This window comes from Pristiophorus japonicus, chromosome 7 (assembly GCF_044704955.1).
Source record: "Pristiophorus japonicus isolate sPriJap1 chromosome 7, sPriJap1.hap1, whole genome shotgun sequence".
Lineage (NCBI taxonomy): Eukaryota > Metazoa > Chordata > Chondrichthyes > Pristiophoridae > Pristiophorus > Pristiophorus japonicus.
Window position 1 is genome coordinate 16,355,252 of NC_091983.1, and position 18,124 is coordinate 16,373,375.

At 42.2% G+C, this 18,124-nt stretch overlaps 1 protein-coding gene across 11 annotated transcripts in view; it reads right to left on the reverse strand.

Annotated features, from left to right (window-relative positions):
• fam135a (family with sequence similarity 135 member A) overlaps window positions 1–18,124 on the reverse strand; it is a 253,544-nt gene that overhangs the window by 129,128 nt on the left and 106,292 nt on the right. For all 11 annotated transcript variants that reach the window (XR_011593824.1, XM_070884848.1, XM_070884853.1 and 8 more), the window contains 3 exons: window positions 15,854–16,027; window positions 8,891–9,017; window positions 5,576–5,729 (listed from right to left, as the gene is read on the reverse strand). Coding sequence is in view for 10 of the 11 variants with exons in the window: in XM_070884848.1 (XP_070740949.1) it covers window positions 5,576–5,729; window positions 8,891–9,017; window positions 15,854–16,027 (455 nt within the window). In the remaining variant the exon portion in view is untranslated. The remainder of the gene's footprint in view (window positions 1–5,575; window positions 5,730–8,890; window positions 9,018–15,853; window positions 16,028–18,124) is intronic.

Consider the following 18,124-nt stretch of genomic DNA (forward strand, 5'->3'; position numbering starts at 1 on the left):
CTCTTTCCATTCCTGCACTGTTGCATCTGGAGTACCCCGAGAATCTAACTCTGTCCCTCTCCTCTTCCTCATCGACATGCAGCACTTTGGCAGCATTAGCAGATAACATGGGGTCAGACACCCTGCTCTACCTTCCCAATGCTTCTCTCAAACCCTCCACGACCTCTGTTATCAGACTATTTTGCCGACATAGTCTTGAGTGGGTCACAAATTCCTCCATAGGGAAGGCTGAAGCCAGTGACTTTCATACCCTTATCTCCGATTCCATCCTTCTCCCTGGCCACTGACTCAGACTGAAGAAAACTGTTTGCTACCTCGGCGCCTTCATCAACCCAACCCCATTATTCTCTCCATCACAGAAACCACTTACTTCCACCCCAGCATTGCCCACTTCCGACTGTATCTCAGCCCATCTACTGCTAAAACCCTCATCAATAACAATCACTTCCAGCCTCGACTACTTCGATGCTCTCCTGGCTGGCCTCCATTCCACTACCCTCCATATTAGCTTATCCAAACCTCTGCTACCTGCATCCTATCTCCCACCAAGTCTCGCTCACCCATCACTCCTGCATTTGCTGATGTACACTGATTTCCTGCTTCCCAAGACCTCCAATTTAAAATTCCTACTTTTGTATTTAAATTCCCTTCATGACATCAACCACCACCACCACCCCCCCAACCGATACCTTTAACTTCCTTGCATACCCGCAATCCCTCCTGAACTCTCAGTTCTCGAATTTGGCTTCTTGGGCATTCTCCCTTCGCACCATTATTTGCGGCAATGCCTTTAACTGTTTAGGCCCCACGCTCTAGAATTCCCTCTCTAAATCCCCCTGCCTTTCTAACTTCCTCTGCTTCTTTAAGGCTGCCCTTAAGAACCACTTATTTCTCCAAGCTTTTGGTCACCCCTCCCAATAGCTCAAAAGTAGTAATCTCAGGATTGCGACCAGTGCCATGTGCTAGTCAGAGTAGGAATCGCAGGATAGCTCAGATGAATACGTGGCTTGAGCAGTGGTGCAGAGGGGAGGGATTCAAATTCCTGGGACATTGGAACCGGTTCTGGGGGAGGTGAGACCAGTACAAACTGGACAGTCTGCACCTGGGCAGGACCAGAACCAATGTCCTAGGGGGAGTGTTTGCTAATGCTGCTGGGGAGGAGCAGGGGGATGGGAACCTATGCAGGGAGACAAGAGGGGAATAAAATAGAGGCAGAAGCAAAAGATAGAAAGGAGAATAGTAAAAGTGGAGGGCAGAGAAACCCAAGGCAAAAAACAAGAAGAGCCACTTTACAGCAGAATTCTAAAGGGTCAAAGTGTGTTTAAAAAGTCAAGCCTAAAGGCTCTGTGCCTCAATGCAAGGAGTATTCAGAATAAGGTGGACGAATTAACTGCGCAGATAGCAGTTAACGGGTATGATGTGATTGGCATCACGGAGACATGGCTCCAGGGTGACCAAGGCTGGGAACTCAACATCCAGGGGTATTCAGCATTTAGGAAGGACAAACAGAAAGGAAAAGGAGGCGGGGTGGCGTTGCTGGTTAAAGAGGAAATTAATGCAATTGTAAGGAAGGACATTAGCTTGGATGATGTGGAATCGGTATGGGTGGAGCTATGGAATACCAAAGGGCAGAAAACACGAGTTGTGTACAGGCCACCACATAGTAGTAGTGAGGTTGGGGACAGCATCAAACAACAAATAAGGGATTTGTGCAATAAAAGGTACAGCAGTAATCATGGGTGACTTTAATCTGCATATTGATTGGGCTAACCTAACTGGTAGCAATGCTGGTAGCAACCGCATTGGAGTGCTTCTGGAGTGTATTAGGGATGGATTGCTAGACCAATATGTCGAGGAACCAACCAGAGAGCTGGCCATCCTAGACTGGGTGATGTATAATGAGAAGGGACTAATTAGCAATCTTGTTGTGCGAGGCCCCTTGGGGAAGAGTGACCATAATATGGTAGAATTATTTATTAAGATGGAGAGTGACAAAGTTAATTCAGAAACTAGGGTCCTGAACTTAAGGAAAGGTAACTTTGATGGTATGAGACGCGAATTGGCTCGATTAGACTGGCAAAGGATACTTAAAGGGTTGGCGGTGGATAGGCAATAGCAAACCTTTAAAGATCATATGGACAAACTTTAACAATTGTACATCCCTGTCTGGAGTAAAAATAAAACGGGGAAGGTGGCTCAACCATGGCTAACAAGGGAAATTAAGGATAGTGTTAAATCCAAGGAAGAGGCATACAAATTTGCCAGAAAAAGTAGCAAACCGGAGAAATTTAGAATACAGCAGAGGAGGACAAAGGGTTTAATTAAGAGGGGGAAAATAGAGTACGAGAGGAAGCTTGCCGGAAACATAAAAAATGACTGCAAAAGCTTCGATAGATACGTGAAGAGAAAAAGATTAGTGAATACAAGCGTTGGTCCCTTGCAGTCGGATTCGGGTGAATTTATAAATGGGGAACAAAGAAATGGCAGACCAATTGAACAAGTACTTTGGTTCTGTCTTCACAAAGGAAGACACAAATAACCTTCCCAATGTACTAGGGGTCCGAAGGACTAGTGAGGAGGAATTGAAGGATATCCTTATTAGGCGGGAAATTGTGTTAGGGAAATTGACGGGGTTGAAGGCTGATAAATCCCCAGGGCCTGATAGTCTACATCCCAGAGTACTTAAGGAAGTGGCCCTAGAAATAGTGGATGCATTGGTGATCATTTTCCAACAGTCTATCGACTCTGGATCAGTTCCTATGGACTGGAGGGGTGCTAATGTAACACCACTTTTTAAAAAAGGAGGGAGAGAAAACGGGTAATTAAAGACCAGTTAGCCTGACATCGGTGGTCGGGTAAATGTTGGAATCGATCATTAAGAATGAAATAGCAGCGCATTTGGAGAGCAGTGATAGGATTGGTCCAAGTCAGCATGGATTTATGAAAGGGAAATCATGCTTGACAAATCTTCTGGAATTTTTTGAGGATGTAACTAGTAGGGTGGACAAGGGAGAACCAGTGGATATGGTGCATTTGGACTTTCAAAAGGCTTTTGACAAGGTCCCACACAAGAGATTGGTGTGCAAAATCAAAGCACATGGTACTGGGGGTAATGTACCAACGTGGATAGAGAACTGGTCGGCAGACAGGAAGAAGAGAGTCGGGATAAACGGGTCCTTTTCAGAATGGCAGGCAGTAACTAGTGGAGTGCAGCAGGGCTCAGTGCTGGGACCCCAGCTCTTTATAATATATATTAATGATTTAGATGATGGAATTGAGTGTAATATCTCCAAGTTTGCAGATGACACTAAACTTGGTGGCGGTGTGATCTGTGAGGAGGACACTAAGAGGCAGCAGGGTGACTTGGACAGGTTAGGCGAGTGGGCAAATACATGGCAGATGCAGTGTAATGTGGATAAATGTGAGGTTATCCACTTTGGGGGCAAAAACACGAAGGCAGAATATTATCTGAATGGCGGAAAATTAGGAAAAGGGGAGGTGCAGCGAGACCTGGGTGTCATGGTTCATCAGTCATTGAAAGTTGGCATGCAGGTACAGCAGGCGGTGAAGGCGGCAAATGGTATGTTGGCCTTCATAGCAAGGGGATTTGAGTATAGGAGCAGGGAAGTCTTGCTGCAGTTGTACAGGGCCTTGGTGAGGCCCCACCTGGAATAGTGCGTTCAGTTTTGGTCTCCTAATCTGAGGAAGGACGTTCTGGCTATTGAGGAAGTGCAGCGAAGGTTCACCAGACTGATTCCAGGGATGGCTGGAATGACATATGAGAAGAGACTGGATCAACTGGCCTTTATTCACTGGAGTTTAGAAGGATGAGAGGGGATAGAAACATATAAAGATTCTGACTGGACTAGACAGGCTTGATGCGGGAAGAATGTTGGGGAAGTCCAGAACCAGGGGACACAGTCTTAGGATAAGGGGCAGGCCATTTAGGACTGAGATGAGGAGAAACTTCTTCACTCAAAGAGTTGTTAACCTGTGGAAGTCCCTGCCAGAGAGTTGTTGATGCCAGTTCATTGGATATATTCAAGAGGGAGTTAGCTATGACCCTTACGGTTAAGGGGATCAAGGGGTATGGAGAGAAAGCAGGAAAGGGGTACTGAAGGAATGATCAGCCATGATCTTATCGAATGGCGGTGCAGGCTCGAAGGGCCGAATGGCCTACTCCTGCACCTATTTTCTATGTTTCTATGTTTAGCTCGGTATCTTTATAATTTATACTTTTACTTTAAAAGGCATTATATAAATGCAAGTTATTGTTGTGTGGAAATGGTATAGAATTACATAGAAATTACAGCACCATAATAGGCTGTTAAAACATGTGCAGAAAAACTTATATTTTCATACCTGAAAAAAAAATCTCCATTTGTATGTGTATATGGACTTTCAAATAGCGTTTGATAAAGTACCACATAATGGGCGTCAGCAAAACTGAAACCCATAAATTCAAGTTGTTATTGGAAGCAAATTTAATACTAACTTTGAAAAGAGAATTGAATAAATATCTGAAGTAGAAACATTTGCAGGGCTATGGGGAAAGAGCAGGTGAGTGGGACTAAGAGAGCCGTCACAGGCATGATGGGCTGAATGGTCTCCTTCTGCGCTATCATTCTATGATTCCATGAAATGATTTGTGAATAATTAAACAGAATTGTGGAATATTTAATTGGTACTACTCAACCAATAATGTAATAAAACTTCACGTGTCTAAGAATTTCAGTAAAACATCTAATCCTGAATTTGATCCGTTGGACACAACTCAATAATTGATTAAATAGCGTATTTACAAACTTCCCTAAAGAACAAATTAACATTGTGTTTCAACAAGCATATACCACTACTGAAACATTTGATTTGAAGAATTATGTCAATATAGGTGTCCTCAATATGATTAAAAAGTTCACACTCAAAATCCATGAATTAACAGCATTTTGCCTGTTCTTTGCCAATTGCTTTTCCTTGTATTCTAATCAATTTTTGTATTTAAATACCTCACTAAGCATCTCAAAATTTAAAATAAATGACTACTCAATCCACTCGTGCTGAGGCCGAGTTTTTGCTGCCAATGATGAAAGTTAAAATTTTCTCCAGGGAGTCAAGACCAAGTGTGGCCCTCAGGTGAAGCAGAGAGAGTGAAGGAGGTATACCTGGACCAGGGGACACATATGTAATTCAGTACTCAGCACTTCCACCAAGAAGGAGTGGCAACTATAGCGTGAAAAGTTTACATAAGCAGTTTTCATTACAAATTTTAACAGGTATTTATGAACAAAATTAAATGTGCTCAGGTAAGAGATATTTTATATATTAATAGATATGACATGAAAATAAACATCCGATAGCTGGATTAATGTTTTGGTGAAATTCATAATTCAAAGAAATTTCTCATTTAAGTCAATCTACAACCAATGTCACCTCTAATTTTTTTCCTGTTCATTCCCTTTAAATTTGCTGCACGGTATATTTTCCAGCGGCAACAGCTGGTGAGCGGCCTGTGCAGGACTACCCCATCGATGCGCAGCCACACACCTTAGGAGGAACGTTGTCTACAACTACTTACCTAGTTCCATCCTGTGAGATGTAGGTAATTCTTTTGTAACCATGGTGAAGTAGTTGAAAAGGCCCTTGTAAGCCAGTAGCAAGTTTGCACAGAGATTGTAATGGAAATTGTAGGCATGTTGCATGCAGCTTTCTGGCACCACAAAATTGCTCCCCTGAAAATGAAACAAGTTTAATGAAAATCAATAGTCTGTACTCAAATTATGCAAGTGGGGAGGTAAAGAATATAAGGCAACATATCTTGCAAGATTGCAAAATAGTTTTAAATACTATGTATACATGGTCAAAGTGATCCACATGCACAAGATGACTCCCACCCCCAAATTCCATACAGAACAATGGATAGGTTGAAGGATAATAATGCAAAACTTGTACCTACAAAAATTCTCATTTTCTTTAGTCCTTCCCTTTTCAACCATCACATTCCTATGCACTGTTGATCTCCTGTAACGCTGAATTAAAATGGCAGAATTCTCTCCAATCTTCAGTCCTAATCTTTCTCCTAGTTTCTCTGGTCTCCATTGCATCTGTTCTGATACTATCTTCCAAGCCAGAGCATCTGAAATAGCTTTTTCTCTCAGCCAGACATTTTCCTCTGCCATGGTAGACAAGACCCTTGACTGGTTCCTTCCCATGTATTATGCTTCTGACCTTATCCTCTGCCCCAAAACAAGAAAGATGCCCTCTTGTCCTCACTTTCCAACCCATTCACAGAGATCATTCTCCACCATCTCCAATGTGATTCCACCAAAAACAACTTCTCCCTCCCCACTTATTGAAGGGCCATTCCCTCCATGACCCCCTGGTTTATTCTTACACCACACCAACCCTCTCCCTCGGCACTTTCCTGGACAGATGCAAAACCTGTCCATTCACCACCTCCTACAGCACTGTCCAAGGCCCCAAACCGGGGAGGACAGCAATTTACACATACTTCGAGTATACTGTACCAATGGCTCACCGTGCAGACTCCTCCACACAGATTAGGTGTCCACTTTGCGAAATACCTCCATTCTGTCCATGAGGATGACCCAGATCTTCCTGTCATTTGCCACTGCAATTCCCCGTTCCGCTCGCACTCTGACCTCTGTCTTTGGCCTTCTACACTTTTAAATGAATCTCAACACAAGTTTGAGGAACACATGGGTGTGATGTTAGTCAATGTTCCCTCTAATTTTGTTTGGCCCTGTGCAGCCCCTTAAAGGGGCTGTGCGGGCCAGTCAAGATACCGGCCATGTGTGTTTTTGTATTGAAAAGCTGGCAAGCTGATTGTGCGGTTTCCCAGGAGCGCAGCTTGGCCGGGCAGCTTACAGGGAAAATTAATATTGGTGCCCATGTGTGTTTTCCCTCCCCTTCTTTAGTTGTGATCGTATTTAAATTTTCACATGTAATTTCTTCCAGTTCTGAACATTATCTCAACTGCTCAAATGACACAAAGTTAGGATTCCCAGTAAGTTGTGTAGATGGGAACAAAGGGACACAGAGTAATTGAGTGGGAAAAGCTATGGTACATGGAGTTCAATGTGTGAAAGTGCGAAGTCATCTACTTCGGATCCCAGGAAGATATATGGAATATTTTATTAATGGTGAAAGCCTAGAAGCTGTGGAGGTGGCAAAGTGATTTAGATGTTCATATACACAAATCACTAAAAGCTAATGCACAGGTATAAAGGTTAATCAAAAGTCTAATGGAATGTTGCCTTTTATCGCAAGGGTGGCTGGAATTCAAAAAGGAGGTGGTGTTGATTCAGTTGTGCAGAGCCTTGGTCAGACCCCATTGCGAGTACTGCATTCAGTTTTGGGCACCGAACCTAAGGAAAGATATATTGGCTTTGGGGGGGGGGGGGGGGGGCAGTGCAGATTCACCAAACTATACCAGAGTTTAAAGGACTAAATTATGAGGACAGGTTGCACAAATTTGGCTTGTATTCCTTTGAGTTTAAAAGATTGAGGGGTGATCCAATTGAGGTGTTTAAAATGGTCAAAGGAGTTGCTAGGATAGATAGAGCCAAACTACTTCCACTGCTGTGGAATCCATAACAAAGAGGCATAATCTTAAAATGAGAGCTAGGCATGTAGGAGTGAAATCAGGAAGCACTTTTGTCACATTAATGGTAATGGAAATCTGGAACACACTCTCCCCTAAAAAGGCTATGGATGCTGGTCAAGTAAAATTTAAGACTAAAAGCGATAGATTTTTGTTCGGTAAACGAATCAAAAGCTATGGAGCAATGGCAGGTAAATGGAGTTGATGTACAGATCAGGCATGATCTAACTGAATGGCATAATAGATAGATAAATATATGAATGGCCTACTCCTGCTCTTAGCTTCCTATGTTCTCTCCACAGATGCTGAATGACCTGGCCGGACTGTTTTTCCAGCATTTTCTGTTTTTGTTTCAGCCCCAACTCCTCATTTTAAATCTCCTCACCTTGAATATAGCCTGCTAAATTATCTCCAATTTGAAATCACCAATAGGTGCTTGGAGGAAAAGTTGTTATTCAAATACATCAGTGCTGGAGTAGCACTCTGGAGGACTGCAATAGAGGATGGGAATGTACTGGTGGGTTCAGGAGTATAAACACTGGCATAGACCAGTTGGACCAATTGCCGGTTTCTATGCTGTAGCTTCTTGGTTTCCTTCCTTTACATAGAATTACAAAGGTAGGAAACACCAGGAAGAAATGGCTCACAAGACCCTCACCCCACCTTTTACATAGCAAAAGTTACCATACAATTCAAACACAAGGGGAATGTTATAATATAAAACAAGTTCTGTCTTACTATTAACTTCGGGCTAAATTTTTTGATTCGACAGTTTAAACTATACAGCAATAAAGATGCTGCATTTTAGCTTTTTGGGGGCAGGTAGTGAAGAGCAAAAGGAACCCACCTCAGCTTTAATTCCGGGCTAATTTATACAACACACTGAAGCCATCATCTTAAGAATATCAGTCATTTATAAACAACAGAAGCCATCAGTAATAGATCTGCCACAAAATAAGGCAGGTCGTACTGCAATCCTTCCAAGTAGTTCTGTTTTCTCCACTTTATGTCTCTCACTCTGCTCGCTTTGATCACCTGCTCTTTGTTTCCCATCAACATTAAATTCAGGTCAAATAAGAAAAATTCTAATTTCAACTACAACTGTTTTTCTATGTTGTATGTTGGAAAGCAGTTAGGAACATGACTGATAGATGAAGTACTAGCCAAAACTAGATTGCTAGAAACACTTAGCCATATCAGTTACAAAAAAATTCTGTTCACCCATTAACCTAGCACAGCCACAAAATCAATAGGATTACGTTGTCTTACATCAGGTGACAGCTGTTTTGTATAGTGACTGCCAAAAATCACACTCTCGAGGGAAGGAATGGCATAATCCTTGCTTTGGGCTGGGGTATTCCTGTTTAGCCAAGTGTTCTTCATTGGACGAGGAAAGCTAAAAAGCAAACAAAATCAAATTCAGCGTCAACATAAATTATTGAGAAAGCATATGAGGGGCATAGGCCCAAATTCAGAGCGCCATGGTGTAAGAGAGAAGTCAATACAAGGAATAGATTGTGTGTTTTGTAACCAATGTCAGCACTGAGCATTCCCAGAACAGCTATAACACAAGTTGGGTCCACTGCAAGGCTCACTTTACAATGGTCCAATACATCTGGACTCAAACTTTAGTTTTAGTACTTGATGACATTTTAGTTTCCCGCACCAGATATCCTTGTGGCCTCTGATTCAGAATGCTAGTTAAGTGGCAAATTATACCCAGTTTTGTGCAGTACCCTGCACGAAACTGCATAATTTGTTACTAATGACCTTTAGAACCAAAGGCAGAGGAGACACAAACTGTACTGGTGTAGGATAGTTCTGAACCCAGGCCCGATACAACAATGGCTGTGCTCCAAACAACTGTCACCCAGTACAAACAAAAACAGAACAGCTTTCTCTTATGGAGAATCAGGCACAACAGGGTGTCATGGTGAACTATGCAGTAGCATGGACCTCTGCAGATCACATATGAACAAGTGCAATAATAATTTGAAAATAAATATTCTTTATAACTGAGTGGCTAGATGGGCAACATCGGAGAGCATTAAGGGTCAAGCATATGGCATGGAACTGGAGTCACTATATGCCAGGATCCCTTGCCTGAAGTGCATTAGTAGATCAATTTGATTTTTTTTACAGTCATTTTGAAGTTCTCATGGCTATTTATCAGGGGCTGGCCCACAAATTATCAGAATTATGGAATTCAGTTTCACAATTTGTCGTGGTGGGATTTGAACCTTTTGGTTGCTAGTCCAATACCATGACCATGAGGCTATTGTACCATCACGTCCAAGTTCCCCTACTTGTTACACACAATCCTGACACGGACATAGGTTGCTTCATCGTTTCTGGACCAAAATCTTGGAATTCCATACCCAATACCATTATGGGAGCACCATCACCACAAGGATTGCGACAATCCGAGGACATATTTGGCCACACAGCCAGCAAGTTGACATGATCTGGAATGCACTGTCTGAAAGGGTGGTGGAAGCAGATTCAATAGCAACTTTCAAAAAGGAATTGGATATATTTTTATTGAAAAGATTTGCAGGACTATGGGGAAAGAGCAGGGGTGCAAGACTAATTGGATAGCTCTAACAAAAAGCTGGCACAGCCATAATGGGCTGAATGGCTGCCTCCTGTGCCGTAAGATTCTAAGAGAAGAACAACAAACAAGAATTCAAGGAATTCTTTGCTCTCGAACATAACATAGTAGGCCATTTGGCCCCTCGAGCTTGCTCCGCCATTCAATAAGATCATGGCTGATCTGATCCTGGCCTCAACTCCACTTCCCCACCTGCTCTCAACCATCGACTCCCTTATCATACAAACATTTGTCTATCTCCACCTTAAATATATTCAAAGACCCAGCTTCCACGGCTCTCTTGAGTTAGAGAATTCCAAAGATTCACGACTCAGCGAAGAAATTCCTCCTCGTGTGTTTTAAATGAGCGGCCCCTTATTCTGAAACTATGCCCCCTAGTTCTAGATTCCCCACTAAGGGAAACATCCTCTCTGCAAGCCCCCTCAGAATCTTATACATTTCAATAAGATCACCTCGCATTCTTCTAAACTCCAAGGAGTATAGGCCCAATCTGCTCAACCTTTCTTCATATGACAACCCCTTCATCTCAGGAATCAACCTAGTCAACCTTCTCTGAACTGCCTCCAGTGCAAGTATATCCTTCCTTAAATAGTAGTACTATTAGGCAGTCCCTTGTATCGAGGATGACCCGCTTCCACACCAAGAAAAGATGAGTTCACAGGTGTTTCAATGAGCTACATCTTGAAGGGTGGAAGATGCCTGTGGGTGAATTCTTTTAACGTGGAGTGGCCGTTTCATACCAGCCACCACATGCATAAGGAGACCAAAACTGTACACAGTACTCGAGTGTGGTCTTACCAATGCCCTGTACGGTTGGAGCAGGACTTCCCTACTTCCATTCCCCTTGCAATAAAGACCAGCATTCCATTTGCCTTTCTGATTACTTGCTGTACCTGTATGCTAGCTTTTTGCATTTCATGTACAAGAACCCCCCAGATCCCTCTGTACTACAGCATTTTGTAATCGCTCCCCATTTCAATAATAATTTGCTTTTTAATTTCTCCTCCCAAAGTGGATAACCTCGTATTTTCCCCACATTATAGTCCATCTGCCAAATTTTTGCCTACTCACTGAGCCTATCTGTATCCTTTTGTAGATTCTTTGCATCCTCCTCACTACTTGCTTTCTCACCTATCTTTGTATCAGCAAATTTGGCCACATCACACTCGGTCCCTTCATTCAAGTCATTAATATAAATTGTAAATAGTTGAGGTCCCAGCGCTGATCCCTGTGGCATACCACTAGTTAGTTTGCCAACCTGAAAATGACCCATTTATCCCAACTCTCTGGCTGAATAACAGAAAACAATCTATCCACGCTATTACCCCCAAACCTGTGAGCTCTTATCTTGTGTGGCACCTTATCGAATGCCTTCTGGAAATCCAAATATACAACATTAACTGGTTCTTCTTTATCCACCCTGCTCATTGCATCCTCAAAGAACTCCAGCAAATTTGTCAAACATGATTTCCCTTTCATAAAACCATGGTGACTCTGCTTGACTGCATTATGATTTTCTAAATGTCCTGCTACTACTTCCTTAATGATAGACTCCAGCATTTTCCCAATGACAGATGTTAGGCTAACTGGTCTATAGTTTCCTGCCTTCTGTCTCCCTCCTTTCTTAAATAGGGGTGGTACATCTGCGGTATTCCAGTCCGCTCGGACTGTTCCAGAATTCAGGAAATTTTGGTAGATTACAACCAATGCATCCACTATCTCTGCAACACTTCTTTTAAGACCCTAGGATGCAGGCCATCAGGTCCAGGGAACTTGTCCACCTTTAGTCTCATTAGTTTGCCTAGTATTTTATCTCTAGTGATAGTGATAATCAAGGAGCTATTATGGGGGAGACTATCAATTGGGATGTTTTTAGTGTCCTCTACCGTAAAGGCCAATACAAAATGTTTGCTCTGCCATTTCCCTGTTTCCCATTATTAATTTTCCAGTCTCATCCACTAAGGGACCACCGTTTACTTTAGCCACTCCTTTCTTTTTTATATACCTGTAGAAGCTCTCTCTGTCATTTTTTATATTTCTTGCTAGTTTACTCTCATATGCTATCTTCTCTATCATTTTTTTTTAAATCGTCCTTTGCCTCTGGCATTGTATGCCTTTGTTTTCAATTTGATACCGGCCTTTACTTCCTTAGTTAGCCAACATAAGAACACCTATTAGAAAATTAGTTTAAAAGCTACTTAAGCATTTTATCAATGCATTTTGCGCCCGAACTTGGTGGAAGCTAAATTCCGCCCAAAGGACCACCGAGATACCAGACGGTACTTTGGGCGAGAGTTTTGTAAAGAAGTTCTTGAAAGAGCGCTTGGCGGCAAAAAGGGATTTACGCCGTGAATCTGGGCAGCAGCAGGTGGCAGCTCCCAATCTCGGCGCCAAATGCAATCCTCGCCAAAGTGCCGCCGAGGATCGAGGCAAGCCCAGGGAGGGGGGAACCATAAAAATAAACATTTACACAAAAAACACTGGAAGACCTTCAAGGGACCCCATTCACATAAAACGTTGAAAAAAAATAAGTTCACTAACTTTTTTTCAGGTCTTCATATTTACCATTGGGGTTAGACCTGCCTTCATGCAGCAGTCCTTCCCCCTGTTGCCGTCGACTCCCGCCCGGAGAAATCTGGCAGCTCGGCAGGCGGGAGGACACTTACGCGCCTTGCGCGCTAGTGGCCATCAGCGGGCAGTTCCCAGTGGTCCTCCTCTCCCACTGGCGGGAGGCCTAGTGGAAACTGACAGGGCAGACCGCCGAAAAAAAACTCGGCAGCAGGGCCAAGTTTGGGCCCATTATCTCATCATACTGGAAAACTTCATTAAATTATTAACTTGCTTTTTTCATTCTTCTTTACGTCACAAAATGTATTAATTTTCCTTGCATTAATCCTTTTTAATCAGATAGCTATTTTCATATTTTTAGTGAATTTCCATTTTTACATATTGTATGTGTGTAAATGATCAACCTCCTTTAAATGTGTTTTAGCACTGCTTAGTAAAACTGATCAATGAAATTCTACAGATGAACCCAGTGGCAGACGAAATATAAACACAAATAGAAAATGATTCACTGGGGCCTCAAGCACAGATAGACAGGGTTAATAAGCCTCATATGTCTCTCAGACCATAGTTTGAGCATGCCCAGTGGTAAATGATTAAAGAATAAACTAATTAAAAAATATATACATCTCCAGATTGGGGCTCGAGTTCTGACTCAGCCAAGGCTAACATTTTGCAACTTTTATTACTCTATTTTGTTTCTGCAATTTAAAAAAAATATCTATAGCTACCGCAGAACTTTTAATGCTGAATGTATGTGGTTCCTACAGGAGTTTCACAACTTTGCCCATATCTAGATTTCTTGTTCATGCATGGAAGGGTTCACCTATAAGCCGGACGACAAAATCATCTTCTGGAACCAAGAACTACCTCAAAATGAATTAAACTGCACAAATAACTTGTTTGAACATTTTTACAGCTAGCATTTTTCTTTCCAATGTCAGTAATGCAGCTAAAAAATTACATTTTGAACTGTACAATGAATGGAACTGATTTTGATATTTACATTTAGTCAATGGGATATTTGAGCCAATCAATATGATTAACTTGACAGATAAGGTTATGAGCAAATGATGATTTTTGCCATATATACACACACACGGCACCTTGGAGAGCTATGACACTACAAGACCCTGCAGACCAGAGCCTAGGAGACTTGAGAGAGACCAATCATAGAAATTGCAGCACTTCAACTGCAACTATCTATTGTAATCCCATTTCTATTCCCTTCCCCACATCCTTCTATATTCTTCCTGTACAAATATTTTTCCAATTCCTTTTTAAATGAGATCATCTCTCCCCAGTACATCCTGGACAAAGTATTCTAATAGCTATGTGTGTGGAAAAATGTTCTAACTTCATCTTTGTTCTTCTAGCAATAATCCAACCTAGCCCTGAACAACTACCTCTGAACTTTTTGTCCAGTGCCCTCAAATCCTGAACATCCAACTTCCTCCCATATCTAAAGCAAGCCAACAAAGTCAATGGTTCTTTCAGATATTGTCTTTCACCCCATTAAAACCACCATTACCCTCCAAAAACCCACCCTTGACCCCACCATCCTGGCTAATTAGTTACCCATCTCCAACCTCCCTTTCCATTCCAAGGTCCTTGAATGCATCATCTTCTAGCTCCATGCCAATCTCGCTTGTAACTCCATGTTGGAATCCCTCCAGCCAATTTTCAGTCCTATTTGAAATGTCAAAATAGCCCTATCCCTAGTCATGAACAACATCCTCTAATTGTGACCAAGCAGTTTTATCTTACTTCAACCTCTCCACAACATTTAACCATACCATCCGCAATGTCACTTCTTTCTTAACTAACTCAATAAGACGTTCCTTGCATAGTTCCACTTCTAGCTAACTGAACATAACTAAAGCATCTCCAGCAATGGCTTCTCTTACCACTTTCACAGTCACTTCAGGAGTCCCCAAGGATCTATTCTTGACCCCCCTTCTATAAATATCCAAAATGCTACACTTTTGGCAACAGCCTCCATAAATATTGAATTCGCTTCCATATGTATAATGATAACATCTAGTTCCATCAGTCCACCACCTACCTTGACCTCTCGACTGCCTTTGTACTCTCAGGCTGCTTCTCCACTATCCAGTATTGGATGAATCTCAACTTCCTCCAGCTTAATATTAGAAAGGCAGTCCAGTACCTGCCACAAACTCTGCTCCATTGCCATGGATTCCATCCCCTTCTCTGGCCACTCAGGCTGAATCAGACAGTTTACAACTTTAGCATCAACCCCAAGCTGAACTTCACAACCCATATCCTCTCCATGACAACAACTGCTTTATTTACACCTCTGCAGTATTGTCCATTTCTGGCCTGACCAACTCATCCATCAATACTGGTATACATGAGGCTTAGGGAATTCCCTCCATAAATGCTTCTCCACCTCCCGCTCCTTCTTTGAAACTCTCCTTAAAACCCATCTCTCTGACCAAGCTTTTTGTTTTTACCTAATCTTTCCTTCTTTGGCTTGGCATCTCTCTTCCTCAGGATTCAATAAAACATTGTGAGACGTTTTTCTATGTTAAAGGCTCCATATAAAGCTCAGTTGTTTTTGGGTGATGCTCTTAATTCATCTCTGAAAATTGCTTCGGTCACTGCCACCAGGTAGCAATGCTCTCTCCAGGTAAAACCAAATTTGGATATATAAGGCATACAACTGGGTGTTTTCAGGTTTACACTGATTCCTCCCCAGGTGGTTGCAAAGTTCCTATCCATAATCAGTTCCTTTGTACTTAGTTTAAATCACTGTACAGCTGAATGAAGACTTGAGTTTTATAAATTCCTGTGCACGTTATCTTATTTCGACTTCTCTGATGAATACTGAAATTACTGCAAAGTTTCTACAGAACCTTAATTGTTGTAAGGCATTATGAAACATTATTCAGAAACTGACATTAATAAACATGAAGAATTTATAGTAACATTTGGTACTAGCAAGAGTAACAGTTAATATAATTTAAAGCATTACAATTCAAGTTGTACTGTATTGTTTCCCCATCAATGATGGTTTATTTCTAAAGACCCACCTTATTAAAGGCTGGTGAAGTGCAACCAAGGAGGCATGAATAGTAATTGATACAACAGAGAGGTGGAAGTAATCAAACATAACATTGACATGGTGATGAAGACCTCGATGTAAACTAAAGTGCAGCTTCAATGTCCGGCTACTAATCAGTTGTAGAGAATTCAGGTCATCTAATCTGGAAAGAAATAATTTAAAAATTAGCTTTAAAAAAAGATACTGGATATTTAATGAAGTACCTATACGGACCAATTAAAAGAGAAGGAAAGCCTGGCTTTATTGGCGTAGAGGGGGGATGGAGTACTTTCCACGTTAAAGTACATGCCCCCCATCTGTAATAAAGAAGAATATGTCTTCTTATTTCAATTTAGCAAGTCAGTTTGCCTTGCATGGAGAGCCTGCATTTCAGGTTTCCACTTGGATCTGAACAAAATCCTGTATTATAGGTCATGAAACAATTAAGCATATGTTCAGTCACACATCAGACAGAACCCCAATTCCTGGGTCCTTCATTCAATTTTAAAGGGGTATTAAAAGAATCCTTTGGATTACTTCACAGATGCTGAGTGCACAGCAATTGTAGTTTATCAAAGAGACTGGGTCAGGGAAACCTAGGGAAGAGGAGGGAAGTGGATGAAGTATATGCTCCAATTAAGTAATAATCAGACTAAGTTTGCAGAAAGTGCATAAAAAGACCTAGAAAAAGTGCAAAGTCACCAGAAATATTGGTACAACTATTATGTCTAGAGGGTATCAGGTAGGCCAAAGAGTGGTACATAGAAACATAGAAAATAGGTGCAGGAGTAGGCCATTCAGCCCTTCTAGCCTGCACCACCATTCAATGAGTTCATGGCTGAACATGCAACTTCAGTACCCCTTTCCTGCTTTCTCGCCATACCCCTTGGTCCTCCGAGTAGTAAGGACTTCATCTAACTCCTTTTTGAATATATTTAGTGAATTGGCCGCAACAACTTTCTGTGGTAGAGAATTCCACAGGTTCACCACTCTCTGGGTGAAGAAGTTTCTCCTCATCTCGGTCCTAAATGGCTTACCCCTTATCCTTAGACTGTGACCCCTGGCTCTGGACTTCCCCAACATTGGGAACATTCTTCCTGCATCTAACCTGTCTGAACCCATCAGAATTTTAAACGTTTCTATGAGGTCCCCTCTCATTTTTCTGAACTCCAGTGAATACAAGCCCAGTTGATCCAGTCTTTCTTGATGGGTCAGTCCCACCATCCCGGAAATCAGTCTGGTGAACCTTCGCTGCACTCCCTCAATAGCAAGAATGTCCTTCCTCAAGTTAGACCACCAAAACTGTACACAATACTCCAGGTGTGGCCTCACCAAGGGCCTGTACAACTGTAGCAACACCTCCCTGCCCCTGTACTCAAATCCCCTCGCTATGAAGGCCAACATGCCATTTGCTTTCTTAACCGCCTGCTGTACCTGCATGCCAACCTTCAATGACTGATGTACCATGACACCCAGGTCTCATTGCACCTCCCCTTTTCCTAATCTGTCACCATTCAGATAATAGTCTCTCTCTCTGTTTTTACCACCAAAGTGGATAACCTCACATTTATCCACATTATACTTCATCTGCCATGCATTTGCCCACTCACCTAACCTATCCAAGTCACTCTGCAGCCTCATAGCATCCTCCTCGCAGCTCACACTGCCACCCAACTTAGTGTCATCCGCAAATTTGGAGATGCTACATTTAATCCCCTCGTCTAAATCATTAATGTACAGCGTAAACAGCTGGGGCCCCAGCACAGACCCTTGCGGTACCCCACTAGTCACTGCCTGCCATTCTGAAAAGTACCCATTTACTCCCACTCTTTGCTTACTGTCTGACAACCAGTTCTCAATCCATGTCAGCACACTACCCCCAATCCCATGTGCTTTAACTTTGCACATTAATCTCTTGTGTGGGACCTTGACGAAAGTCTTCTGAAAGTCCAAATATACCACATCAACTGGTTCACCCTTGTCCACTCTACTGGAAACATCCTTAAAAAATTCCAGAAGATTTGTTAAGCATGATTTCCCTTTCACAAATCCATGCTGACTTGGACCTATCATGTCACCTCTTTCCAAATGCGCTGCTATGACATCCTTAATAATTGGATTCCATCACTTTACCCACTACTGAGGTCAGGCTGACCGGTCTATAATTCCCTGTTTTCTCTCTCCCTCCTTTTATAAAAAGTGGTGTTACATTGGCTACCCTCCACTCCATAAGAACTGATCCAGAGTCTATGGAATGTTG